This window comes from Syngnathus floridae, chromosome 12 (genome assembly GCF_059516105.1).
Source record: "Syngnathus floridae isolate MCC-2025c chromosome 12, RoL_Sflo_1.0, whole genome shotgun sequence".
Lineage (NCBI taxonomy): Eukaryota > Metazoa > Chordata > Actinopteri > Syngnathiformes > Syngnathidae > Syngnathus > Syngnathus floridae.
In genome coordinates, this window is record NC_142424.1 from 177,027 (window position 1) to 204,109 (window position 27,083).

Sequence of the window (27,083 nt, forward strand, 5' to 3'; positions counted from 1 at the left end):
CCTTGGCAATGCTGAGTGCACACGCTCGCTCCCTCCCTCCATCCCTCTCCAAAGATGGCACGCCTGAAGCAGTCCGTCACTTCCACGTAAGAATGCGCGAAGCAAAAGTTTCCTTTGATTAGAATGTATTTGTTCTTTTGTCAAATTGACAGAAAACCCAAACAATCTGGTGTTAAGTATAAGCTACGATCAAATTTTGGGATCGCAAAAGCTGCTTTTGACACAGTAAGCCAGGGTCGTCAAACTCATTTTTGTCATAGTTTCCCTCGGAGGGCCAATATGACTGTTAACGTCTTCTCCATACATACTAGTAAAACCATTTCAAAGGACAAATGCTAATAGAACTTGCCAGCAATGTCTCTCTCTCTCTCTCTTTTTTTTTTTTTTTTAAAGTAAAGACATTTGTCATTTTAGCAATGACACAAAGTCAATGGAAAATTGACCTAAAATGATGTGGCAGGCCCCGTCTGGCCCCCGGCCGGCTGCCCCCTTGAGGTTAACACCTATGCACTAAGCGGAAGTAGAACAAGTGGGAAGGGAACGTGTGGACCCGCGCCGTGCTATCGAGCGGCTCGCCGCAGACGCAGCAACCTAAGCGGGATCACACGAGTTCCACATAATTGGCGGGAAACATGCCGAAACGGCCGTCGGGGCCGAAACCCCGCCACCAGCCTTCGTCCACCATCTCGATGCCCGTGATGATGTCGTCGGGGTCGAAGGTGATCTCCGTGTCGTCGGCTGCGGAGGGCAAATAGCGCTTGATGGGAGCAGCTTGTTGGTGGTGCGTGCGTGCGTGCGTACGTACCGGCCTGGTAGTCGTACACGGCTCTGGCGCAGACGTTGATTCCCGCGTCGGTGGCATCTCGGCCCTGAAACGTCATCAAATGTCACGAGTGGCGTGTCAAAGACGAGCAATCCCCTTGCGTTGCTTTGCGACTGACCGTGCTTGCGTCCCCGCCCACGGGCAGCGGCACCGCATACTCGTCGTCTCGCGCGTCCGTCGGAAACATGGCATCTGCGAGCGACCGGAGCCGTTGGCCGCCCGGCGCCGCCTCGTACAGGTCGTCGTCAAATTCGTCCGACCAATCGTCGTCCTCCGCTGCGTAGAGATGCGCGGCAGGGCAGGCAGGCAGGCAGGCAGGCAGGTTACTCGCTGGCCTTCTGCTCTGCTGCCCTGAAACCATCTTCAGCAGACTCAAATGTACGTATTTGGAATGAATGACAAAAAACATCTCAAAGGGCTTTAACATGGCGGCCACGGTTAAGCCTTATCCATCCCGCTGCATTGTGCCCCGTCTGGCCCATCCCGTCCAGCCCGAAGCTTCGGGCCGAGTCTTTTTCAGGCCCGCTTCCTGTCCACCGCTAGCACCGCCCGCTTCACTAGCCCTCTCCTGCCCGGCCCGTCCCAACGCTCACCCCTCGTTCGCAGAAGGAGACGCACCTGCAGCCCGGGCGGCCACGGCCACTCCGCCGGGCGAGGAGGCGGCGGCGGCCGCGGCGACCACCCCCGGGCGCCCGAGGAAGTCCTCGCTCGTGTCGGGACGAGGCCAGAACGGATCGCTTTGGGGACTGGCGGGAAGGTGGACGGGCTGGAAGGGATTCCGGGCGGACGGAGACTCGGGCGGCGAGACGGACGCGGGCTCCGAGGGTTGGAAGGCTCGGTGGCCGGGAGGAGGCTGAGGGCTGTCCGGAGCCCGCTGGCGCAAAAAGGGGCTTTGCAGCTTCCCTACGGCAAAAAATGGAGCTCAAGGAAACAAAGTCAGGTTAGTTGGGGTTTTTTGGCCGGTGGGGTGCTTACCGGTTTTGGGGGCGGAGCCTCCGTAGGCGGGCGCCACGGCGGTCTCCCGCTGCTTGAAGACGTCGCGAGGGTTGAAGGAGCGCTGCGAGATCAAGGCCTCGGCCTCCTGACACACGCAAGCGCCCGCGTTAGCCGAGCGTGGCGCTTCTAGGCTAAGCGCGTCGGCTCTCACGTTGGCGGCCCGCGCCGAGCTGGCCCGCTTCGTCTCCTCGTCCGGAGTCTGGAGCTTCTGCCACGCAAACAGAGGGCCTTTGCTGAGCGCCGCACAATGCAGCCTGTTGTCCATGTTTTGGATAGGGAGGAAGCGCTCACCCTTTGCTGCTGTTCTTTCTCCCGCTCTTCTTCTTCTCGCTGCTTTTGCTGTAGTCTGCCAAAGAGCACACACGTAGCACAAAGAGACACGTCGGCCATCTTCCAGTCTGAAGCGAGCGCCACGTGACAACTTGGGCCCGCCGGACTGGAGCTAAGAGAAGAGCTGGCGGCCGGCTCTTGACGGTCACGTCACCTGTTGTGGTCGATGGCCATGTTTCGCTGCTGCGTTTTTCTCTCTCTTTCCCGGGCGAGTTTGTCCTCCAAGTCGCGGCGCTCCTGCTCGACCGCTTGCCTCTGGAGCTGCGCCTTCTTCACCTCCTCCTGGCGCCGCGCCTCCTCCTCCCTCTGAGCACAACCGCGTGCATCCCTTTTCAGGGGGAGCCATCCATTCCGCTCGAGAAACAAAACCCGAAGGCTTTTTCGGCCAAATGCGAACACGCGTGAAGGGGCGGGCCGCTGGTGCCCCGGCGCTCATGAACGTAAGCATCGAAAGAAAGCTTGTCAAACGGACGGACGGACCGACGGAGCTCGGCCAAGAGCACGCGGCAGTCCAAACGCGAGTCGACGGTCGGGCAGCGGCGGGATCCTTCTCACTCGCCCTTACCTGCGCTTGGCTCCAAAAAGAATCTTTGTTGATTTGCTCCATTTCGTCCACGGCGTTTGTTTTGCAATAAGCGGAACCCTGAGAGCAAGACAGAGGCAGTAAGCCTTTTGCCTTGGCCTCCCTCGCTTGTCTGGCGGGCGCAGACGCCGCCGCCGCCGCCGGCCGGCTTTGCGCTCACTACGGCTCCACGGGGGAAGTCCCCGGCGGACTGCGAGGCCTTGCCAAAGTTGTAGTTGGCCCCCGACGCTTTGGACACTTTGGACAGAATGACGTCAGGGTCCACGTCGTCCTCGTCGCGAGCGTTGATGGTCACGTGGGCGCCCTGGGTGCACAAGTTCCAAAAGGGCAGAGCAGTGCACAAGTTCCACAAGAGCAGAGCAGAGCAGAGCAGGCGGGAGTGTCTCCCACCTTCAGGAAGTTGGCCACCGTCCCCAAGTGATTGGCGCACAGTCCTTTGCGCGCCTCCTTCACACCTTCGCCTGTCTGCCGTCCGCCGCAGCAGCAACAAGTCAGTGGCCGGCCGCAGAAGCTTCCATGGCAACTACTTGACACGGCGTCTCACCCACCCAGTTGATCAGCACGTACTTGGGCAGGCCCGAGTTGGGCTCTCGCACTCGGCAGAAGGCGTACATCACCTTGCCGCTGTTCAGCTCCTCCAACATCTCCTGCAGACCGCCGTCTACACACGCCGCCGCGCAGGTCAAAGGTCACGTTACGGGACCCAAAGGCTCACCGCGCCGCCCTCACCTCCTTTTGCCGCCAGGCGCATGGTGTTGCTGTTGCCCTCGTAGGTGAACAAAACCCTGGAGACGCACGCGCACACGTTAGGCGGGCGCAAGCAGAGCAGAGCAGAGGGGGGGGGGGGCGGCCGGCGCCACCCACCAGTCTATGTCAGAGCGTCCGTCCAGCACGTCCTCGTAGGCCGCCTTCAGCTCGGCGCCGTTTTTGCTCATGTCCACCGCCATGTCGCCCGGATGAGGCAGACCCAGAAAACAGCCGCCGTCTTGCCTCCTTCCCGTCGGCCGGGTCGGACCGGTTTGGCCAGAACCCGCCGGGCCGCATTCTCTCCGGGCGGCTCCTCCTAAACAGTCGGTGTCCCGCCTCCTGCTCCGGCGCACGCGTACCGGACCTGCGCCACTTCAAATTTGCACGCTCGCTCTCTGACCCACTCTCTGGAAGCTCGCCATCCCATCCGTTCCTGGCTTGCCGGACAATTTCAACAACTCTGAGAAAGGCTCTTAGTTGAGAGTGGTGGCTCGGGCGGGCTTTAAGAAAGCGCCGCAAAGTGACTTTTCGGAGGAATGATCAGGGGCGGCGTTTCCAAACAAACCAACCAACCAACCAACAAACAGGTCTTGATTTGAGCGCCTTTATTCAAAGTCGGGGACATGCTTTCAAATTTACAAGCGTTCTCACTTTGCCCCCCCCAAAAAGGTGCTTTTGCGCCACTCCGCAGGATCCCAGACAAAATGAGGAGGCATGGCTACAACAGCTCAGCGATAGCTAGTAACAAAGAGCCGGCCGGTGGCGCAGGGCGAGCCTCTTCCCTCATTCAGCCCACTAAAGGCATCCAAACCAAGGCTCGTCATTTTGGGGAGGAACATCAGCACCAGCAATGACTCAAAAGCTCACCGGGACCCTCTCAAACGCACCGGTCGGTCCGGTGACAGAATGTACAAAAAAAACAACAACAGAAATGGAGGACATGGCTGATTTGGAGCAGTCACCCTTACCTTTGGGTCGCCCCTATCTTTGGGTCAGCCCTACCTACGGGTCGCTGCGGCGACTCTTCTTGCGACTCTTCTTGCCGCTCTTGTCGGGGCTCTTGGAGCGGCTGCGGTGCCGGCGGCTCCTGCGGTGGGTGGCGGCCGGCGACTTGGAGCGGCGCCTGCGCTCCCGGTGGCGCCGCGGGCTTTTGCTGCCGCGGCGGCGCTCGCGGCGGGCATCGGGGCTCCGGCGGGCCTTGGGCGAGCGGCTCCTGCGGCGTGGCGAGCGGCTGCTGCGGCGGCGGCGGGGGGGGGAGGGCGAGTGGCGCGGCCTGTCGCGGGGGGCCCGCCGGTGCGGCTCGGGGACCCCGTCGGGCCGCCCGTCGTCGTCGTCGTCATCGTCGTCGCTGCTCTCGGCCTCGTCCAGGTCCTCGTCCAGGTCCTCCTCCAGGGCGCTGACGCGCGGCTCCAGCATCTCGGCCTCCTCCAGGACCTGGCGCTTCTGCAGCCGCGGCAGGATGATGTCGCACATTCTCTCCGAGTGAAGCAGCTCGTGGATGAACTCGTCCACGTGCATCAGCTCAAACTCGCCGTTACGGTTCTGCGTCTTGATCTTCCTGCGGACATTTCGACGCGTGAAAAGGAGCGTTGGAGGCAATTCTGGCGGCTCGGTCATCCAACCAAGTTGGCGTTTTGCAGTCAGTCCTACCTGTAATCGTTGTAAAGCGGCTCCAGGTACTTGTAGCAGTCGACCGTCGTGCCGGTGAGGCGCATGTACATGGCGCCGAGCAAGCGCACGTACTTGAAGTCCTCGTTCTTGATGAACTCGACGATGATGTCCTTCTCGGGCTGGATCTGCAGCAGCTTGAGCACGAGACACAGGAACGGCGTGGGCTTGATGTTGCCCCCGAACACGCCGCCCACGTACTTGAGCTCCATGGCCTTGTCGACCACCAGCTCGGCGGTCAGCCCGAAGCATTCCTCTTTCCAGTACTTGCACTCGTAAATGCGGGTTCGGATAATCTTCTCGACCAAGTACTGCGGGTTGGTCCCGTGGATGCTGTTGGCGTCTTTCACCGTCCTGTTCGCCATTTTTGGCGCCGCGGCAAACGTCCGTCCGAAGCCTCGTTCTTCTTCGCTGCTTGCCGCTCAAATTGCGCTCGGGAGTTCGGCCAGAAAAACCCAAGAGCCGGCTGGAGGCGACGCGCACTTGCGGCCAACTTTCGATCGTTCGTCGCGGCTCGCCAGCCGCAACAGTGGAAGCCGGGGGGAGAACGGGGTTGCACTTCCGCTCGGACGCCCGCTGGGGTCTTAGCGCCACCTAGCGAGCTGGGGTGAGAGGCGGGAGAAGCCCTCCTCTTCTTCTTCTTTGTTCGCGAAGCAAACAAAGAAGCAAAATGTTATATTTACAAACTATTGAGAAAAAGTACATCAACAAAGCTAAAGCAGTCTGGAATCGAGACTGTAAACACAACGTGAGAAAATGAGAGGGAGGCGCCCGATGTTCTTCCCTTCATTTTGCAAGCTTCCAGTCCGAGTGGCCTTGGGATTCATTGTTTTTAAGTTTAGTTAAAACATTGTGCAGGGAGTTGAAAGAAAGAAAGAAAGAAAGAAAGAAAGAAAGAAAGAAAGAAAGAAAGAAAGAAAGAAAGAAAGAAAGAAAGAAAGAAAGAAAGAAAGAAAGAAAGAAAGAAAGAAAATCAATAGGGGGGACAACACATGTTTGCAACGGGGCCGTACAGGAAGTAGATAAGTACAACTTCCGAGTCGCATCGGGTTTTAAAAAAAAAAAAAAAAAAAAGCAAAAAACATGTTGCCTCTCAAGCGAACGTCTTTCTTGTTTGGGGTCTTTTCGCGTCTCCGAAACGCGAGCAAAGCTGCAGGTGAACAACGTAACTTAGTGGGAAAAGACAATGTTGGTTGTATCATGCTAATCCTCAGTCTTGTTGCGTTGCAGCTTTGACGGGCAGACCCGTTTCATCCGATGGCCAAGACCAAGTGAAAGACCACCCGGTGAGTCGCCCGCTGCTTCTTCGGTTTTGGACAACGTTCGAGACATAACCACACGCTCGCCCCTTGTCATCTGCGATGGCAGTTTGTCAGGATGAACAATCCGTACAAGGAGCCGCGCAAAGGCTGCGTCCTCTGCGACGTCACCGTCGACTTCAAGAACATCCAGGTAGGTGCTGCATGCGCTCTCCGAGAAAGTCCATCAAATTGTTTTGGGGGGAAAGCCTCAAGTCAGGCGAGCGACCACATCAGCGACTATCTTCTTAAAAGCCTACGCGCATGAAGTCTCGGTTCGGTGCAGAATGGCGACCCGACTCGACGCGAGGTGGACAAAACAAAAAGAGCACCTCACTTGTATGTTGCGAAACCATGTCCGCTTTTTCCGTGGAAGTCTAAACGCGGCGTTTGTGTGCAGCTGCTGTCTCAGTTCATCTCGCCGCACACGGGAAGGATCTACGGCCGCCACATCACCGGTAAGGCCCGCCCAATGGTGCGACCGGATGCGATTGGACGGGCGACCAACATACAAATGTGTTGATGCCAGGCTTGTGTGGACGCAAACAAAAAGAAATCTCCAAGGCCATCAAGAAGGCGCACGCTATGGGTAGGTAATAAGACACCACGCAACTTTTTCCACACGCAGCTGTCATTTTTTCCAGCCGTCGTTGTTTTGCTCCGGATTGCTTCGCAAAGAGCCCATTTGGTATTCAAAACAAGCAACTTTCTCCAGCTAAACGCTGACACCGAATGTGAAACGCCGCCTCAGGTGGCCTGATGAACATTTGCACACCAGCTGTGGTGTGGTGTGGTGCAACACATGTAGACAAACAAAACTGGCAGGCAAGTCATGGCATTTCCTCTCCTTTAAATGGAATTCGCAGCTTGAAGCAGCAGTGCCACAAGATGGCGCTAAGACAAAACAAAGCTCTCTTCCATGGGCCAAACAAAAGAGATTGGCCTCTAAATGTGTGCGCGTGTGCATGTGTTTCTTTAGGTTTCATGTCAGTGACTCACAAACATCCCGAGTTGATGCGGGACCCCAACATCTGCAGCTTCAAACATGCGGATTAGCCTCGCCTCGCTTCGCTTCGCCTCGCCTCGCCTCGCCTCCTCCTTTTCGTCATTGGCCAATAAATGCAAAGTCAAAAAAACGCCGACGGTGTCGTCTTTCTTGACATCACTTTGTGGCGGCGTCGGCTTTGCGTCGCTTCCTGTCGGCTGACCGTTTGGCCGCCGCGACGGGTCGGCGCTTCATCCCGTCGCACGCAGCCTCCAGAACGGGAAAGGCGTCGCGCGTCAGCGTACACGAGCCAAAGAGCGGCGAGCGGGCCACGAGTGCGCCGATGGCCAGCCGGAGGCGCAGGTTCCTCGTTGCGACGGCCACGCCCTCTGCTGGGGACAGTAAACAAGTGCATGGTGTCCACCTTTAGCCCACTTCTTCCAATACGGCAATAAACTGTAGAACGGTTGCAACAGGAACACAAAAGCATACATCTTAAAAGAGAGTTGCCTGAGCGACTCAAGTAGAAAAGCCGACGAGGCTCGGGCAGCGGCGGCGTCAGCCACTTTCCGAGCGCACTTCCCGATCCTGCCAAAGTGGCGGCGATTGATACGTTTCAGATTCACCTTTGCTGGCCGCGGCCGACTCGCTGTCACCGAGCTTCTTCCTGAGGGCGCCAACTTCGGTGAGCGTCTTCTGCACGGCGCGCTCGCTGTCTGCCACGGCGCCGCACGCCCTCTGATTGGTCCAGGGAAGTGGGAGGGGGTCAGGAAGTGAGGGACAGACAGCACAGCGGTTGTATCGGGATGGCTTCCTCGCTCGCTATGTCGAGATTTCTCCAATGCCAGTTTCAATGGAGCGCAGGAAAGGAAAAGATTTTGTCGTGATAGGCCGTCCCAACTCTCAAGAGCGCCCGCCACCCACTCAGAAAGCGCTGTGACACCACCCACCCCCAATGTGTTCTTTGCTCACTAAAAAGCCCGAAAAGCAAACTGAAATACGTCCCCTCCCCTCCGGTAGGAAGCTAAAGGCTCGAAGCTCGTTCTTCCTCGACGTGAACGTAGCGAGACAAACGTCGAGGCAAAGCGGATAAAAGGGCCCGCCCGAGCCAAGTTTCTACGGCCGGCTCACCCGTAGCTCGTCTTGCAGCGACTCGTTCATGCCGTCGACCGCCTCCGCGTCCGCCGCCCGACCGCTGGCGTCCAGCAACGTGGAACTGGGAGAGCAAAGCTAGTCGGGAGCCCTGCCCACGTCGGGGCCAGCGCTCCTTACCTGTGGCGGCCGACGGCGCGGCGGTAGCCCGGCGTCCGGCACGGCGGCGACGCTGTCCAGTACGCCCGATGGTCCAGCGAGGCCAAGTTGGTGACCACCACGGGGACCTGCCTTCGCACCACAGCATCACGTCAGAATGACGTCATCGCACCGCCGCGACATCCTCCCTCACCTGTTGCCGGAGACAAAGGCAGAGTATTCGGCGCGGTGGGTGGAGCCGGCCTCCGCCAGCGCCGCTGGGGTCACCAGCAGGAAGACGGCGTGCGGCACGCGCAGCGCCGCCCTAAAGTTCTCGTGCACCGCTTTCTCACGCATTGTCATTCGCCGCTCAGAGTTCCTGCGTTGGCGGTACCACCCGATCAGGAGATCCCGATGGTTTCCCCCCAGGAGCCTGCCAACCGCCTCCTCGTCCACCCTGCCCGCTGCGTCGTACCAGCTGCGCGCACACACACAGAGTCATGATGTGATATTTATTTCTGGCTTCCATCATGGGACGTGATCATGTGGAGGGGACTCACGTGTCGAGTTTGTGGCAACACACGTGTTTGTGGACGCCTGCAACGCATCGGACGAGTTCAATGAATGAAAGTGGACATGTTATTTTTGATGTCAAAGTAGAACATTTGGATTTGCACACATGAAGTGTAATACCATAGAAAAGTACCACAACATGCCGGGGCGGCACTGAGCTCTTGGAAGAAAGGCAGCATAATAAAAAGGAATGCAGAGACCTGTGGCATTTCACAGTGTTAGCAATTCAAAGGTTATGGCTTGGCTCAACATTTGGATGTCTCCGTGTGAAGTCACATTTCCACGGGGGCCGCCATCTTGCTTCATCTGGTCGCATTAAGCTAGCAGTTTGTGTGTGCCCGTGGCGTTTTCCTGCCGTGCTTACTGAACGTTCGGCGGAGGTGAACGTGGTCCTCTTGCGTGTCGCTGATGGTCACGTGCTCCTCCACGTGGTTCTCGCCAAGGATCAAACCTTCCTGCCCAACAAACCGACATCAAGTGCAGCTCAACAGGAGCGCTTCACTTTCACACGTCACTCTTGTGGTGGCCACAAGATTAAAACATGTTATTTCGCGTCAAAGTGCAATGGAGAGTGACAAAGACCGCAAGCACAAACAAACAAACAAACAAACAAACAAACAAACAAACAAACAAACATCGCGACACGTCACTTTCCACGTGACTTTAGCGACCTAAGCGAATTCAAGAAAGCATTGTGATGCTAACTCGGTACTCGGCGAAGGCCTGGACACGGCTAGCCGCTCCAGATACAAAGTGCCAATTGCTCGGCTCTTTCCTCACCACGTCCGAGTCTTTGTTGATGTGCTCAAACAATAAAGAAGACAAAACAATTCCGGGGATCCGAACCGAGGGCTCCGCCATCTTCTTTACGTTGCTGGGATCACTCGACAGCGTCACTGAGCCGCAAAAGAAACGCAGTCAACATGGCGCAGAGCTGAGCTGAGCTGAGCGCCGCTCCGCTTCACTCGACAGCGTCACTGGGCCGCAAAAGAAACGCAGTCAACATCGCGCAGAGCTGAGCTGAGCTGAGCTGGGCGCCACTCGGCTCGGCTCGGCTCGGCTGAGACAACGATGCGCGAATTCCCGCACAATCTTGCTCCAGCCACACGCGTTACCGCCACCTACCGCGTTGGAGTGTGTACCTACCATCCCATTATAAGTTTAACAACTTTACCTACTTCTTCCCACCAAACCTGTCGATTGTATTTTCTAGAATAATTTCCTACTCTGTATGTCATATGAAAATTGGATGGCTGTATAACAGACTTCTTTTCTTTGAAACGCGTGTTTGAGCGTTTTGGGTTCAGCAGGTGGCGCCACACCACCACACATAGGTCACGTGACGCGCGCTTGCCTGAACAGGTCAAACGGCAGCGGGCGGGCAGCGGGCGGGCAGCTGGCCGGGCAACTGGCCGGGCAGCGGGCGGGTTGTGGCAGGCGGGCAGCGGGCGGGCAGCTGGCCGGGCTTTACTTTGCAGAGTTTCTGGTCAGCTTTGGAGTGATTGGCTCGTCACTACTCCCAATGTGGCAATAGCATGAGGGCCGGAGAGAAAATATTCATTCGCATGAGCACATTAACTTCGTCAATGACTAAAAGTCAGAGTATCGCTCCTCAAGGTTCTCACGTGGGTGTCGCATGCCTCAATGTTCCTCGACACTGGCTGGCGTCCAGTCCATGTTTGTGTCCACAAGTTTTTTGCTATTGGATGACGCCCGTGCCCGGACACTTGCTGGTGACCACTCGGTTGTCTGTCTTAATTTGATTTACAGAAGTAAATGGAGAGGTTTTTGTTTTGTTTTGAATCAACATTTTCATGCTGCTTTTCCGACACTGGTGACCACTCGGTTGTCTGTCTTAATTTGATTAACAAGAGAGAGGTTGTAGTTTTTTTTTTTTTTCTTATCATCATCATCATCATCATCATCATTTTCATGCTGGTTTTCCGAGCGCAGCACAGGAAACATCAGCTTTGGTGTCTTTTCATTTCACAGCGCGGGCCCGCCTCGCACCACGGCGGCGCGGCGCGGCGCGGCACGGCACGGCACGGCCCCGCCCCGCCCCCCGTGCAGGGCCCCCTGATGGATGAAGTTTTAATGCTGCTCAAAGGATTCATTCTTTCATTCTTTGGTCGGTTTCACTTACGTGCTGGATTTGCATAATGGGCAAAAAAACGTCCCAGCCTCCTTCTCGCAGGTGAGGCGCCGCCGCCCCCGGAGGTGAATCAAGTGGTCCAATCGGACGCTAACGAGACGTTGGCTGTCGGCCATCTTAATTGATTGGCGATCACTCGAGATGTCGACAGGGAGCGGCGGCGGCGGCGGCGGCTGGGAGGACGCTCGAATCATTCTCCCGCCAGATTCATCATTAGCCGCCGAGGATGGGGTGCTGCGGGGGGATACGGGGAGGGGTGGGGGCGCTGCGTCCTTTATCCCGGCCGGCGTGTTTTCATCAGCGGCGGGCGGCCCCGGTGAATTATTCAGATTTGTGCAAATGACGACTTTTCATTTTCCGCCGGCGCGAGTGGAAATTGAACGTGACCCCGGCGACCCGCGGCGATACGGCTGACGGCGCGTAAGGTCGGCGAGACGGCGCGGCGCCGCCGAAGCGGTTAACCCGCTTTGTTAACCCCAACCCGGCCCGCGCTTGGCCTTTTATGAGCACGCTTTAAATATTCTTGACAGAACAAAAGCAATCGTGTTGGCACAGCGCCGCCGGGTCAGGGGGCAGCGCCCGACACAAGCCGCACTTACGGACAGGAAGTAGGAAGCTGCTCGTCACCGCGCTCGGCCCTTTGACTCGATCCTCGCGGCAGCGGCGTTTGTTCGCTTGCGGTGGCGCGGTTTGAATATCGGCGCGATGACACGTGCCTCGCCTTTGTCCCGACGCCCGAACGACAAAGTGAAACAAACGTCAGCGGCACGTGAAAAGACACAACAGTATGTCGTCGTGGCAGCGTGACACGTCTTGTGCGCTCGCATGTATTAGCATGTTCTCACAGTGGCGTGTAGTCAGAGCGTGGGAACAAGCGCTGACGGCTGGTCACCGTGTAACCGACCCGTACGGACGGACGGACGGGGGTGTAGTAACGGGCAAAGGCTCGTTGGTTGCGGTGTGACATTCATTCGCAGCTTTGGGCAAATGTCCAACGCAAGGCTGCCAGGTGCAGCGTGTTGGCCAGCGTCGCCCGCTCGCTGGCTGGCTCGCTCGACGTCGGGGGCGGGGTCAAGTGGCCGTAATGGCCTCGCACGCGCGCGGCCGGGCTGATGGATGACACGCCGCGTAAACAGGAAGCCAAAGCGGCGCAAACAGGAAGTGAGAGCAGGTGTCTCATATTAAAAAAGGGAGGGCAGGAAAGACGCCCGGCGAGGCGACGCTTTTGCGCACGCTTCCTTCCGCCGCCCACGTCGAGTGGACAAAGTGGCGGAGGAAATTGGAGCGTCTCGTAGATGGCGGCACGTCGGCGGGCGCGGCGGCTGCTTCTGCGCATTGCACACGCGTTGTGCTAGCTGTGTTGCCGACGCGTGCCGTTGTGTTTGTTGTGTCGTGCCGTGCCGTGCCGTGCCGTGCCGTGCCCTCTGCCGATGCGTTGCTCAGGTTGTGCGTCTTTGCGCACCGGTCCGCAAGGCATATGTCGTTGTGTGTACTCGTTGCACGTGTGTGTCGGTGTAGTTGGGAGTGAGCAGCATGTAATTGAATTTGATGCAGCCTGGAACATTTCATTTGACGCCCCCCCCCCCCCCCCCCCCAACCCCATCACCACCCCCACTCCATCCCTTTCACGTGCACAGATCCCTTCATGACATATTTATTCTTTCTTCTATTTGACACTTTGTGGGTTTGCCCATCTTCTGCGTGTCTGTTTGTGTGTGCGTGTCACGTTGGCGCGCTCCTAATTTGTGCGCATGTGTTGGGGGCGGGGCTTAGCGCGGCGCATTAGGAGCACGGATCAGCGCAAATGGTGCTTTTAATTTGGAGGGCCGATCGATGAGGAGACTTGAGCGTTCAATGAAGCTTCTGATGAGGTCTTAAGCCGCCCGGGCCCCCGGGGGCCCGAGGGGGAGCCCGAGGGCGGGGCCGTCCACGGGCCGTAATGAAGTGCGGCTATGCGGCGACATGCGGCGGCAAAATAGATTGAAGATGACGAGCTCTTCAAAGTCATTCCTCCGCCCTCCGCCGTCCCGCCCGAGGCCCCACAACCCCGGGCCGCCCCACCTGCCGCGGATTTACGGCGGCGTTCCGGAGCGAGATGCAATTTTTATGACCTTATTGCTTTTCTAGCACGCTAATCGCTTAGCGTCTGCCGGCAGACATGTTGCCCCCCGAGACCGCCGCCGGGTCATCCCATCATTGCCTCCGCCCACGCGCACCGCCACAATAAAAGCCTCGCCGCGTGTGTGTACGTACGTGCGCGCGTGCGTGTGTGTGTGTGTGTGTGTGCGTGCGTGTGTCCGCTTTCAAATCGATGGGTAACGCGCTAACGCTTCCTTCGGCGGGGAGGCCGCACCGATCGACGGACGATCCATCGATCGATTGATTGATTGCTGTCAAACGTAGCCGTGTTAGCATTAGCCACATTTCTGTTAGACGCGCTATTGATCATTAGGCCCACTCGCGTGATGTTTAATCAATGGGTAATTGAATCATCCGGTCGCCGGGACAACCGTGAAGGGGGCGGGGCTACATGCCACCCACGTTTTTATGAGTTAAGGTCAGCAAAGGTGCGCGGCGCGGTTGCCAACGGAATATTAGCAAAATGTTGTAACAATGCTCATGCAAGATTAACAACACACGAGCACAATGACATCGTTCACAAATGGTTAGCACAAGGCTAACGCAGCATTGTCACAATATCCGAAATTTGTTACATCATTGGCACGGTTAGCACAATACTATCACAATACCAGCAAATTGGAAGGCCGATGCTAAGGCAACGTTGGCTGGCACGAGGCTAAGAGAAGAAGCACCAATTGTTGGCGCGAGGCTGACGCAAGATTCGAAATTTTGCCAATCCATACGTACATAGCCCAATGCTATTGCAACAGGAGCACAATATTGGCAGAATGCTCTGCCATTGTTGATTGGCAATTCATAATAATTAGCATCAGCTCAACGCAGCCGGTGCTGCTGACGTTGCACCACACCAGTGCAACGTTAGCGCCGGCCGCCGCTCTGGCCCGCTGTCACGACAAGCCAAGGGCCTCTACGTTGCCTATTTTGAAGGTCGGCAAAGGCAAAAGTTGGACTCGGGTCACGCGAGCGCTCGCTCGGTCCGCGGTGAGCGTCGACCTCCGAGCTTCCCAGAAGCTAACAGCTAATGAGATTAGAACGCTAACCAAGCAGGCAAATGTTATTAAATCACGCTAAGTGCTTCTTAATTGATTGATGGCCGCTAACGAGCGCCGCGCTGCGCCGTCGCTTGGCCATGACATCATCTCGCGTTCCCGCTCGGCTTCCCCTCAATGCTGCAGCCGCCGCCGCCGCCGCCGCACACGTTTTGCTCCGTGAATATGTGTGCTCACATGACAATGCAACAGTGAAAGGTGTTTATTATTTGAAGTGATCTCATTTTTGTACTTATTTGAAAGTGTGCGTCTGTAAGTGACCGGAATGCGTGTCCACGTCTACGTGCGGATGTAAGCGTGTGCATATGAACAGGCCCGTCCGTGTGCCTTTCGGTTTGTGGGTGTGCTGATATAAGTCGAGAACGTGCTGCAAAAGTGTAGAATGTGCCTGCGAGCGTGTTTGTGTATGTACACAATGTGGGTCGTGTGTACATCAGGAGAATGTGTGTGTGTCTGTGCGCGCGCGCGCATATTTGTTAATTGCTTGTGTAGTGTGTGCATCCATCTGCGTGTGTCACATCTGCGGGTATGTGAATGTGTGCGTGGTTATTTGCGCACTGAATGTATGTTCTGCATGTGTGTGTGTGTGTGTGTGTGTGTGTCCATGCGTTGCTTTTTGGCACGTCTGTGCTTTTCTCCGCGTGTGCGTGTGTTATGATTGGCCCATCTGGACTCTGACAGATTGTTAATGTTTCTTTTTACCATAAAAGTCCAATATCCCAGCGAGTCGACCAAAAGTACACGGCGCGCGTGCGCAAATGCATTTGACCACACGCGCCGTCGTGTCCCTCACGCCGTGTCGAGATGCGCACGCTAGGCCGAGGTGGCGGCGGTAGCCGGCGTGCGCGCGCGCTCGACTTTTCTGTGTTGACTTCGCTCACGGCGAGTCTGACGTCAGACACGCAAGAGACACAAAAGAGGTTTATTTGAGCACGGCACACCGCGGAGGCGGCGGCGGCGGGTGGGCGTGCGTGCGTGCGTGCGTGCGCCGCTGTTTTAAAAGCTCACAAAGTCAAATAAAGCATCTTTGTCTTTGACTAGTGGGGAGCGGGGCTGGCTCGCAGTCCAGCGCTTGTGGGTTTGAACGCCAGCTACGGCCTTCGCACGTGCTCGTTTTTAACGCTCACGTCGCAAAAGCGCCTTTGTCGAAATGTGGCAAGCTCATTTGGTGCCTTTTGATGGGCTGCCGACCAGTCCCGTTGTACATGCCTGACGCAAAGTGAACGGATTGGCGACCAATCCTTTGTTTGTCCGTGCAGGACGCGCACTGGCAGACCGGCTATTTGCGCGTGCGCCCTGCCATTGGCCGGTCGACAGGATTGTTTGTCTGTTTGTCTTACCTCGACTGGCGAGCGGCCCATCCGTCGTCATTTGACCACGTGCCCGTCGGCGCCGTCACGTGACCGCATGGCCGCCGTCCTCGTGGTCCCGTGCTCACAAGACCTGTTGAGCGCCACAAGTCAGACACCAGCTTCTGTTGCTCATGTTGCTCTTTTGTTTGCACCTTAGCACGTATGTGCATTTGCATTTCAAACCAACAAAGGCCAGTCTGTGTGTGTGTGTGTGTGTGTGTGTGTGTGTGTGTGTGTGTGTGTGTGTGTGTGTGTGTGTGTGCGTGCGTGTGCGTGCGTGTTGAGTCGTCGCCATGACGATGCGTGTTCATTGTCTCTTTGAGAACGAGGTGTCACGAGGTCGTAGGTGACGAGGTGGTCATCAAGCTCCATTTTGCTTAATGGCGACGAGCAGAGTTGAGTGGGCGTGGCCCCAGGTTAACATCCTCCCCCCGTGGATATGTTTCATCTTTAATAGGTCGATTAATGCTAACGGCAACTCGGAGCGGCACGCCTCGCCCGAGAGCTGATGGTCATCCGCGGCGGTCGTCCATGATTGGTCGTCTCGCCGCGTCTATTTCAACCTTGACGGGGCGGCGCGGAGGTGCTAATGAACAAGCGGAACGCTAATGAAGACGGACGGCGCCTTAATGCAACTACGGCGCTAAGCTTAAAAGCCACTTTGTCTTCCGCTTCATCTGCTCGCTAAAAGCGAACGCCGCCGCGCCACTCTCGACCTTTTGCGGCCGGCAAAGTGAGAGGCTACAGTCCGGCAAATAAGAGCGCAGCCGTCCATTAGCATAATGCGCAGTCAACATTGTCGCTACGCTAACAGAACGCGCGCGCATTGCACTGACGCCATGTTCGTAAACGCTAACACGGTATTAGCATAGACTAATGCGAACATAACAATCTCTTCACTACCCACAATGTCAGTGCAGATTTAGCACTCGTTAGCGTGTTTAGCTAAAGCCCTGCTGATATTCGTGTGGTGCTAACGATGTAGATACGATCTACTTTTGTGCCTACATAGTGCGACTGTTGCTGCTGTGTGCTACTAAACATTTGTTGCTAACCTTACCTTAAGCTTATACTGCCCAAATAGCATTCGTGGCGGAAAGTGCCGAAAATCAAGTCAAAACTGGACAAGGTGCTTCATGCTGTGCTCATAATAATAATAATCATGAAAAGGAGAAGACAGCAGCTGCTGGAGAGCAGCTTAATGGGACACGTCCATCATTGTCAGCATGGAGATGTGAAGACGTGGGCATGTAGACGTGGCCGTGAGTGTGTGTGTGTGTGTGTGTGTGTGTGTGTGTGTGTCTGTGTGGGGGAGAGGGAGGGGGCTGCCGCCGCCGCCGCCGCCGCCGCCGCCACCGCCGCCGCCGCCGCCGCCGCGTGGGACAGATAACGCCGCTGGCGTTGCTAACGCCGTCTTGAGCGCTTCCTGTTTTTTGGCAGCAGCCGTTTCACGCCTTGGTTGGTACGCTGACTAACGAGACTGCTGCCGGCCAACGGTCCCCCGACCCCGCCCATTTGATCTCCCGCAATCTGCACGACGAGGTTATCGCAAACGCAGAAATGGCCGACAATCTGCTGCCATTAAGATGCTCGCTAATGGCCCCTTTTCACAAGGCGCCATTCGATACGCGCATGCACACGCAAACACGACGCATTGAACACGATTCTCCAAAGCGCACAAGCAGAAAACATGGTGCGGTCCACAGGTAGCACAAGACACGACACTCGCTACTTTTCCAATTCACGATTCCATGCAAAACGGCAGGCGATAAATTGTCCACGCCGGCGCTGCGCAAAGATAACAAAATGTTGCTGAGCTCAATGGCTCGTGTTGTGGCACAAAGAGCAACATGTGTTGATTGACAGCTCCTTTGTCCAGTGACCACGCCCACTCACTCCCCCCCGGAGCAATAAAAATGGCCACCCTCCGTCATTTGTTATCCCGCTAGGGCGCTAATTAGCCGCCACAACAAGAGCATTGTAGCCAAACGGCGGGGCACGCCCCCACTAAACGCCTGCGCTGCGCCGATACACTTGTTGTGAGCGCCTTGTTAGCGCGTCGCCACGCCAACAGCGCGACGACGGCCTGACACCACAAAATGCGCACGAGGTCTAACAGTAGGCAAACGCACTCATCTGTAAGACTGGAGTGCGCAGTGTGTGTGTGTGTGTGTGTGTGTGGGAGTGAGTGTGTATGCTGTCTGTTTTACTGTGTTTGGATTTGTGTGTTTACTGTTTTTGTGTTGTGTCGAAAATTTGGTGCGTCAGATTCTGGCATGCAGGTCTCGTGTTGTGCGCGTATTGCTGCAGACGAGCGTCTACGTTTGTGTATGCAAGTTTGTGCAGACACGCATCCTGTTCGGGAGCGTGTTCTTGGCGTGTTGTCGGCGCTCATGCTAATCCGCATTTTTATTTATGCGCCGCTGTGGGGATGAAGGCAACATTTAATTTCATTTTCATCCTCGCTGACTCGCTCGCTCGCTTCCTTGCACACGCACACCACATAGGAATTTCTGACTTTGTGCCCAATGTGCCCATTTCAATACGACATTCAAAAGACAGCTGAACAACTCACGCTCACACTCAGACTCAGACTACTTCCTGTCCTCCTTCTTGTACTTCCTTCCTGTTTGCTTGTCATGTGGCAAACGTTGTATTGATCCTCATCATCATCATCATCATCCTCATCATCCTCATCACGTTAGCCATTCATTCACAAGCAGCCGAGCCGTGAGTGACTGTGAGCGTTGTTGATCATGTCCAAAAAGTGGGGATGTTCTGTGGTCGGCTGCTTTGTGCCGTCACCTGATCTCCGGGAATCCCTTGGGGTCCCAGGCAGCAGTGACAGTGAGGATGTGTGCGTGCGTGCGTGCGTGCGTGCGAGGATGCTAACGACTTTGCAAGGTCGCTCATTAACTTTCTGTGAGCACAAGCGTTAACTTTATTATTGACTAGACAGGATACACAAGACGCAACCTCTGACATGCACACTCCATCTATACGCACCCACACACGCACACACCAGATGGTAAACACTCCATTGACGCGCACGCACGCACGCACGCACAGACACACACACGCAAGTCTCAAACGGCAATCGCACGCACGCACACATTATATTTCCACACACACACGGGCAAAGCAACAACTCAATCAACACACGTGTAGAGAAGGTGAAATAATACGACAACATTAGTGACAAGTTCACGGCGCGCAGAACGTCTGACCGTGACTAGCGGCACGTGTGACATCATGCGCTGGAGAATCGATGGGGAAGCGAGCTCGTGCTGCGCCAACGTCGCTGACGTGCGAAGGTCGATGCCGTCAACGCTACCGGCCCGGCCCGCTCTGGCCAATGAACACGGACACTGCGTTGGACAGGCCGGCGCCTCCACTCCGGCTGCTGTCACGCGCTTGCCATACGCTCGCACGCCTCGCTCCAAGCGCTATCACACGCATGCGCACGTGCCTCTGACCTCCATGCTCACTTGAAGGTCACAAGCACACGCGTAGTAACGCGCACACTCCACTCACACGCGCATCAACGTAAAGATGCTTTCGCTCACGGCACGCACACGCACGCACGACGAGGCCACGTGCACGTGGTCTGGACAGCGGCAGGACTGGCGCGCTGATGAGGCACTCTGGCGCCCGCCGAGTCCCACCCCGAGCGTTCCGCTGTCGAGGCTAACGGCCCCCCGATGGCGCGATGACATCATAAACACGAGACCTCCCGTTCCAGCCTTGCCGCCAAACGTCCTTAAACGGCCGCCGCGCTCGCTAATCGCCGTCGGCCTTCTTGACATTTGTCGGTGAACGCGGGGGTAAGATATCTGTCACTTTGTCAAGGGCACTGCCGCAACCACAAGTGTGTGTGTGTGTGTGTGTGTCTGTGTGTGCGTGTGTGCGTGTGCGTGCGTGCGTGCGTGCGTGCGCTTTTGTGTATGCTGGGATTCAAACCTGCTCACTCAACTAACTGCACACACTCAACTAATAATGTACGTGGGAAAAATGACAAGGGCAACGTGAGAATGCGGCTAACGCGGTTCATGTGCTGAGCGCCATGTGACATGCGGCAACTTTCTCAGCATTCACCACTGGACGTGGGAGGTCGCGACCCCCCCCCCTCGGTAGACGTGAGGCGTGTCATCATCAAACGTTAGCGCAACATTCTCACTAACTGCACTAACCCCAACGCTTGTTGTTATTAGCATCAAAGACACATTGAAAGCACGAAGAAAAGAAACACAAAGATTATTTGCATGCTGCTAATGGACACAATTAGCCCACAAAGTGGCAGTGTGTGTGTGTGCGCGCATGCACCTATGTGTGCGTGCGCATGGTTTACACAGCTTGGCGGCACACATGGCGTCGGAGCGTTGAAGGCCAATTGTAATATTTGGACAAGTTTTCAAAGTTTTGGCAAGTCACAGACAGAAAGTTGGGGAGGGGAGGGGGGCGCTACAGGGCATGTCTTTAAAAGCGTGTCATTTCCTGACACGCCGCCCGCGTCACGCTCAGCGGGTCGGCGCCGGGTCACAAGGACGGCCTGGCCGCAAACACGCGAGCTTTTTAAAGAAGGATTGGTCGCCACTCATACTTCCTGCCGCTGTCTCGTTTTTAGCATGTTTGCAAAAGATGCATGATTCCGTTATGTTACGCTCGCAATGTCAATGACAACAATCCAAAAATAACACGAAAGGACAAAAATGGCAACATTGTACTAATGCACTGTGAAAGATTCTCGTTAGCATTTTGAAATACTGTGCCAGCATGGTGATAGTGTTCTGTTAGCGTGACGCTAATGTTGCGATAGCATCGTGCCAACGCAGTACCACCATGTGCTCGCATTTTCCTATTGTTGCATTTAACATTGTGCAAATGGAATGTTAGCATGATACAATGTTGCACCACAATTCCGTTACCTTCTCCTCTTCTCTTTTTGCTAGCGTTGTGCCAGAATTGTTTGGACGTCGAAGGTTGGCATTGCGCGAGCGTCGTCGTCGTTTCGCTCCCCTCGCCTAGGCGTGGCAAAGGCCTCGCCGGAGTGTCATTAGCGTAGCGCTACGTTCCCACCTCGGCGGCGTCAGGACGTAGACGATTAAGGAGGAAAGCGGCAAGCAAAATAAAAGCTAACGACGACGTTTACGGAGCAGCTGCAAAAAAGCCGCCGACGCGCTAACGATCTTCATTAAGTCGTTAATCGCGGTGACATCGTCAGCGGAGGATTACGGGGCGGTCCCCGGCGGCTGGCGGGAAACAGGATGCGCCAGGCTCCGTATGAATCCAAATGAGGAAAAGTTCATTTCCTGTTTGAAGACGAGAGATGACTTCCCCGATTGGGAAGAAAGAGGCGACGATTCCCGGCCGGCCCTCTTTCCTCCATCCCTGCCTGGCCGGCCAGCCAGCCAGCCAGCCAGCCAGCGGGCGGGCGGGACCCCGGCGCGGCGCTCCCGAGCTTTCCCGCCGGAATTGACGGCACGCTGATTTATGGGCCTTACTGCGCCGCATAATTAATTTTATGCATATGACTTCCTTTACAATTACCATGGCGACCCACGCCACGTACATCAAGGTTTCCTTAATTGCACATTCATCACGCAAAGTCCCTAAAGTCGCGTGCACGAGAGGCCGGCCGGCTGGCTGGCCGGGCCCGGACATCCAGAAACGGGGAGCGGGCGCACCGCTTGAGGAATTGCGCACGCTCACAGCGGGCGGAAAGCCGATGGCTCCGAGATGGCAACGAGACGGCAACGAGACGGCTCCGAGATGGCAACGAGATGGCTCCGTCATGGCTCCGCCATGGCAACGAGATGGCTCCGTCATGGCTCCGCCATGGCTCCGTCATGCGTCCGCCATGGCTCCGTTATGGCCTTTGCTGCAATTGCTTCATTCATCCAAATGGGTTTCCCGCACCTCGCTCGGCATCCATTGCAATGTTTTCGATTTGCTCCCTCAATTGGACTCCAAGCTTTGTCTCCATTCAACAAAGTCCACTGTTGCTTGCTCCTTTGAAGCGGCAGCGTCACGTGTGGGCCGGGCCAAGCCAAGGCGACTTCAACAGCGGTCCAGATCTTTGCAAAGGCCAGTTGGCCATTGCGTGCGCCGGCTGCCAATCCAACCCCATCCCATCCCATCGCATCCCATTCTGTGGCCCCAACGCACCGTAGCGGATTCAAACACACGTGCGCCGCCGGGTCCATTCATCACGCCGGGTCCCGACAGTGACGGATGGTCCCTAATGGGGGAGGGGGGGGAACGCCTCTCCCCCACGTTGACAGGCGAGCGACACGCGAGCGCCGCTGACGAGTGCGGCCATTAATAATGGCGGTGTTCCGCCGGTGTCACGGGCGTGTGGCCGCAGTCACGGCGCGTGATCTTTAATCAAGTGCGCGGCGGCGAGCGCTAATGAAAAGATGGCGCCCAAATTGGAGGCGTGCGCCGGCAGCAGCCACGCGTGACACCGGCCGCCGACCCATCTGCGTGAGCGGTGAGCGCGTGGGGGCGTTTCCACGACAACTCATCACCACAAGCCCATTGACACCTGCGGCCCCTTTTGGCCACCTCGGGCCCGTTTGCCATGCGCCCGCCGCTCGCTGCAATGTTCATGCCCCACGCCGATGGGATCGGGAGCATTTTTGCCATGTCAAAAACAATTTGCACTTTTGGAAGTTGCTCATTATTTGACTTGATGGCCGGAGTGCAAGGCGACGTTTGTCGCCTTTCACGCGACTTTGCGGCGTAAAACGTTGAAAAGCTTTGGAGTGTTTTCAAATCCAATTGCCACGCTAATGACGAGAGCCGCACAGCGGCTAATCCCCGAGCGACGCCACGCTCGGCGTGTGGTTAGCGGGAGGCGGAGCTTCCCCTAATCACATTGCGCTCAGCTAATTGACTTACAAGGCGCAGTCGCTAACTGGCGCTGGTGCTAGTTTGTCCGTCCGTGGCGAGACACCTTGAGCGAGCGAGCGAGCTTGATGCTAAGCCTGGCAAACGAGTTCCTTCACCACCACCACCACCACCACCACCACAATGTGCCTTTTGCCTTCTTAACAACCGCTCAGCGTTGCCCACCGCAATAAGAACAAACGAGAAGAAGGAGACGTGCTCGTTAGCCAGCCAATGAGAGGCAGCGGCGGCGGCGTGCCCCCATCGACGGATGCAACTGAAGTGCAATTAGCGTCTATTGGCCTCAATTTGGCTCTATTAGCAGCGTGGTCACGGTGACCAGCGTCCGCCACTTTGTCTCCTCGGTCGGTTAGTAAACATTGGCGGGGCGGGGCGGGGCGGGCCCCCCCCTCCGAGCGTGTCGTCTCGACCCCCCCCTCCGACCGAGCGTGTCGTCACGACCGCCGGGGACCATCGGGACCATCTGCCTCAACTCCCTTTAACTAAGCCGCCGCCCACTTGCTTTAAGTCGCCCACCGCCATCTGCGCTTGCTCTTTTGTGCGGGCTGCAGCGGCGTTCTCCGACCCCCAGCTACCATTATTCAAACACAACCTGTTTGCAGCACTCATTTATTCATTGCCTTTTCACTGACACACCCACCGTGACCTCTGAACCCCGACATCCTTTGACTCGCTACACTGGCGTCAACCCGCCAACTGCCGCCGTGTATCACCTTGTAACCATAGCGACGGGTCATCAATACATTCGGAGACACTGCGAGTTCCCTTCAAAATAAAAGCCTGATCATCTTGGCCAAGATGCTGACTGGCGTTGTCAAGGTGCTCCATTTACTCCAAGCGAGACGCCGACACAAACAAAGACACAAAAGGCACCTAAAAAGACGCGCCCTCGTCATCTCGTTCCACGGTGACGCTTTGGACGTTGAGAAAAGGGGGCGTGGCTTGGGCCCAATCAGCCGCTAACTGGGCCCTTTGAGCGTCATTTTCTTGCTGTTGAGGATGGCGAAGCCGGCCGGCCAGGACGCCCGCCGATCCAAATGTGGCTCGGGAATTTCCACGGAGGCTTGCGCAATCTTTTCAATCCTCCATTTAGCAAATGTGAGCCATTGATCCCGCAATACGGATGCCCGTCAGGAGCCTCGTCACGCATGTCATTGCCAACGCACACACGCCGACAAACATGCACACTCACGCAGTGTGTGCGTGCGCGCGTGCGTGCGTGCGTGCGTGCGTGCGTGCGTGCGTGCGCGGACACAAAAATATGATTGGTGCAAATCGACCTAAACACACACACATTTGGGTGCACGTCACGTTAGCTTCGTTAGCATGCAAATGTTTAGCTACGTGCGCAAAATGTCCAAACAAGGCCGCCGTCTTCTTCTTCTTGAGTTCAATGACGCTAACGAGCCTTTGATGCTCTCAATTTGCATCATGGACCTCTTCATCTTTCCGCGCACACGCGTGTTAAACAGATTCACGGCCGCGCACAGTCAAAGATGCGAACGGGCGGGGCCGTGTTGGGCGGCGGAGGATGAAGGTGTGCGCGCAGGGGTCAACAAGGTCGCACCAGCCGTCAAGAAGGCGCTGATGGTGGCCTCGGAGACACTGTGATGTCATCACCATCATCACTAAACACGCACGCACGCACGGCCCGCGACACAGGAAGTAGCCGTGCGGCGACAGGAAGCAGTCAGGGAGCGAGCCGTCGGTCACCGGGTCGTGAGTTCACGAGGTCTGCTAGTGGCCTTGCGGGCGGAGTTTATCGATCCCGGTGAGTGCCTCTTGGCAAAATGTCAAAGGTGAGCGTTCCTAGGAAGCTTTCAAAGCACCGGCGACCCTTCGCCTGATCAATACGGCCAGACCGCAGCGCCCGTGATGTCATCCTGCGTGCTGTGACCCGATGTTCGGAAAGGAGAAGAAAATGTTTGCGGCTTAGGCTAGGCTCGCTCCTCTCCGTGTCGAGCCCAGCCCAATCACGTTTCTTTCCCTCGCCCTTGCCTCTGAGGCCTTCGCGCGTGGCCGCAGTTGACAAGTACTCTCGGGACGGTTTGACTTTTTCCTTCCGGGACGCCGACTTTAACGCCAAACGATACGAATTCATTGAATCGCGCACACAAAGACTCCCCCCACGCAAAGGCAACTAAATCTCAAGTCACGACCAAGCACACACAAATGCGCATACGTTAGGAAATGAATGCGCACTCAAACATACAAAGAAATGTACACACGTATTCATTTGACCGGCCTTTTATTATTACTACGACTACAATGAATAATAATGATTATGATGGTTTTTTTTATGAATATTATTCTAGTCCAGGTTCAATCACGCTTGTCAGTTTTTAATCACATTTCGTCAGCCTCATCTCGTTTTTATTTAGTCAGGTTTGACCGCGAGTGATCGATGAGGTCCTCTCGGAGTTGCCCCACCAAGCAAGCAAGCAAGCAAGCAAGCAAGCAAGCAAGCAAGCAAGCAAGCAAGCAAGCAAGCAAGCAACTAAGCAAGCAAGCAAGCAAGCAACTAAGCAAGCAACTAAGCAAGCAACTAAGCAAGCAACCAAGCAACTAAGCAAGCAACTAAGCAACTAGGCAACTAAGCAAGCAAGCAAGCAAGCAAGCAACACGACGCGCCGCGCCTCAGTTTGCCCAAATTCAACTGCACCCACAATTGCATCGCCAAGTACATGTAGTGAGTTCGCTTAACGTAGGAGCATTGTAAGGCGCAAGTGTCATGTGCCGTTCGAAAAGAAATCCAACCACTAGCAGCAGCAGCAGCAGCAGCAGCAAACTTTTTTGCTAACTTACCACGACAATGGCTTCGGGGTGAACTGCGACGTGTCTTTGGGGTTGTCTTCCACTGTAAGCAAGCATAAGGACTTTTCTTTTCTCCACTCCCATGTAGCGAAAATGCGTCCATTTATCACGGTGTCTCTTTCTCCGCCGGTGGCACTTAACAAACGTTATTTCCCCCGTGGATCTCGCGAGAGCTTGATCGAGACAGTGCTAATCGACATCAACAATCTTGGAATTGTCTTGAATCGAATTGAACTAAACTATATGAAATATATCATAATACATATAATATAATGCGTTGAATCTATTTTAGCCTATCTTTTGAATTAAACTACATTTCCCTCCCATGTTGAACATGCATGTGGTTTATTTTGGAAATTTGAGCTTCCTCTCGTTTTTGTTGGGTGTTGCGTTCATAAATCACAAATGCAGAGGCATAAAAACGATCCCGAACACGCTCACAAGCCACAGTCGTGCGCGCCAAATAAGCTGCTGCTTGACTTTTGTCCCCCTCCCCATTCCACGGCAGCAATGAAGTCCCGAGCAACCCCGTCAAGTATCTATTTGCACGACGCATGGCGTTAACAAGTTTCGCTGAATGGCGCTTATGCGCAGGGGGCGGGGCCGCCAAAGCTTCGGCGGTCATTGGCTGAGCGATTGCCCCCTGCTGACCCCGCTCACTTGCCCATTTGCCCGCTTGCCCGTTTGTCCGCTTGCCCACTCGCCCAGTCGCCTCAACAAGGCCGGCCTGCCTGCCTGCCTGCCTGCCTGCCTCCCTCCCGCTTGCCACTGCCCGTTCGGAGCCTTTAATCGGAGAGAAGCCGGCCGTTAATGGCGCCGCGCTATTTGCATAGAGATGAAATACGGCGCGGCGTTAAGCTTGACGTGACTTTTAAAAGATGATTGAGGGCGTTATTAGGGCTAGGCTAACAGGTTATTGCAGTGCGCCGGCCGGGCGGCTAAGGCACAAAAGCCTGCGCTGACCTTTCATTACCTAGCCCCGCCCCCCGCAGTCACCCCCGCCGTCCATCCGTCACCGAGAGGCCGCGACCGCCAACGTCGCCGCCGCCGACGCCGACGCCATCCATCACTTTCACGTCCCGGCCCGGCCCGGCTCGGCGAGAGGGCGGGGCCAAGCGATCATGTGACAAGAGAGACACAAAAGCAACAATGAAGGCCGATAAGCGCCGGGAGACGCCCACTTCAACGCCCGCCCGCCCGCAGGCCCGCCCGCACACAATGGCCGGCCAACAGGTGGCACACTCGCCAACCGCTAACAGGTGGCAGCCGAGCCATCGCCAAAGCTATTCCTGCCAATTGAACTCATTCCATCCAGGCTCCAAATGAAGCTTTCAAAGACAATTGCTTCGTGATAACCAATTGCAATGACAAGTGCTGCATTGCTTATTTCATTCCCGCAACATTTTATTTCATCATAAAGACGTGTTTTCGT

At 56.0% G+C, this 27,083-nt stretch overlaps 4 protein-coding genes across 17 annotated transcripts; 1 reads left to right on the plus strand and 3 right to left on the minus strand.

Annotated features, from left to right (window-relative positions):
- Positions 1-108: 108 nt before the first annotated feature.
- LOC148389185 (drebrin-like protein B) lies at positions 109-3,919 on the minus strand. The gene is made up of 14 exons (XM_088392089.1): positions 3,597-3,919; positions 3,462-3,517; positions 3,281-3,393; positions 3,123-3,197; positions 2,893-3,036; positions 2,715-2,792; positions 2,304-2,455; positions 2,111-2,165; positions 1,971-2,027; positions 1,799-1,904; positions 1,442-1,726; positions 942-1,099; positions 806-869; positions 109-738 (listed from the first exon to the last, which is right to left on the minus strand). Exons 1-14 carry the CDS (start codon positions 3,677-3,679, stop codon positions 602-604), a joined length of 1,563 nt encoding a protein of 520 aa, XP_088248215.1. The 5' UTR covers positions 3,680-3,919; the 3' UTR covers positions 109-601.
- Positions 3,920-4,069: 150 nt separating this feature from the next.
- Positions 4,070-6,903, minus strand: prpf38a (pre-mRNA processing factor 38A). The gene is made up of 2 exons (XM_088392132.1): positions 5,130-6,903; positions 4,070-5,037 (listed from the first exon to the last, which is right to left on the minus strand). The coding sequence occupies exons 1-2, from the start codon at positions 5,510-5,512 to the stop codon at positions 4,482-4,484; spliced, it is 939 nt and encodes a 312-aa protein (XP_088248258.1). The 5' UTR covers positions 5,513-6,903; the 3' UTR covers positions 4,070-4,481.
- mrps18c (mitochondrial ribosomal protein S18C) lies at positions 6,144-7,591 on the plus strand. The gene is made up of 6 exons (XM_088392147.1): positions 6,144-6,303; positions 6,378-6,433; positions 6,516-6,599; positions 6,846-6,903; positions 6,975-7,034; positions 7,425-7,591. The coding sequence occupies exons 1-6, from the start codon at positions 6,231-6,233 to the stop codon at positions 7,499-7,501; spliced, it is 408 nt and encodes a 135-aa protein (XP_088248273.1). The 5' UTR covers positions 6,144-6,230; the 3' UTR covers positions 7,502-7,591.
- Positions 7,279-25,797, minus strand: abraxas1 (abraxas 1, BRCA1 A complex subunit). 14 transcript variants are annotated; one of them, XM_088392118.1, is made up of 9 exons: positions 25,643-25,797; positions 15,917-16,019; positions 9,598-9,688; positions 9,221-9,257; positions 8,875-9,138; positions 8,703-8,813; positions 8,562-8,646; positions 8,057-8,168; positions 7,279-7,886 (listed from the first exon to the last, which is right to left on the minus strand). In XM_088392118.1, exons 2-9 carry the CDS (start codon positions 15,935-15,937, stop codon positions 7,573-7,575), a joined length of 1,035 nt encoding a protein of 344 aa, XP_088248244.1. In that variant the 5' UTR covers positions 15,938-16,019; positions 25,643-25,797; the 3' UTR covers positions 7,279-7,572. The 14 variants fall into 14 exon arrangements, with proteins under 14 accessions (XP_088248244.1, XP_088248236.1, XP_088248241.1 ...); XM_088392110.1 differs by lacking the exons at positions 15,917-16,019; positions 25,643-25,797 and adding an exon at positions 9,939-10,331; XM_088392115.1 differs by lacking the exons at positions 15,917-16,019; positions 25,643-25,797 and adding an exon at positions 9,939-10,330 and having other exon boundaries at positions 7,279-7,819.
- Between the last annotated feature and the right edge of the window lie 1,286 nt (positions 25,798-27,083).

Coding starts and splice junctions, on each gene's coding strand:
- LOC148389185 (XM_088392089.1), bottom strand. CDS start 3,679: ATGGCGGTGGACATGAGCAAAAACGGCGCCGAGCTGAAGGCGGCCTAC. Junction 3,198..3,280: donor AGTACGTGCTGATCAACTGG/GTGGGTGAGACG, acceptor GGCGGACGGCAG/ACAGGCGAAGGTGTGAAGGA. Junction 1,727..1,798: donor AGGCTCCGCCCCCAAAACCG/GTAAGCACCCCA, acceptor TTTTTGCCGTAG/GGAAGCTGCAAAGCCCCTTT.
- prpf38a (XM_088392132.1), bottom strand. CDS start 5,512: ATGGCGAACAGGACGGTGAAAGACGCCAACAGCATCCACGGGACCAAC. Junction 5,038..5,129: donor CCGCTTTACAACGATTACAG/GTAGGACTGACT, acceptor AAATGTCCGCAG/GAAGATCAAGACGCAGAACC.
- mrps18c (XM_088392147.1), top strand. CDS start 6,231: ATGTTGCCTCTCAAGCGAACGTCTTTCTTGTTTGGGGTCTTTTCGCGT. Junction 6,434..6,515: donor ACCAAGTGAAAGACCACCCG/GTGAGTCGCCCG, acceptor CTGCGATGGCAG/TTTGTCAGGATGAACAATCC. Junction 6,904..6,974: donor CTACGGCCGCCACATCACCG/GTAAGGCCCGCC, acceptor TGTTGATGCCAG/GCTTGTGTGGACGCAAACAA.
- abraxas1 (XM_088392110.1), bottom strand. CDS start 10,094: ATGGCGGAGCCCTCGGTTCGGATCCCCGGAATTGTTTTGTCTTCTTTA. Junction 9,139..9,220: donor TGTTGCCACAAACTCGACAC/GTGAGTCCCCTC, acceptor GTGTGCGCGCAG/CTGGTACGACGCAGCGGGCA. Junction 8,169..8,561: donor CGCTGCAAGACGAGCTACGG/GTGAGCCGGCCG, acceptor TGGACCAATCAG/AGGGCGTGCGGCGCCGTGGC.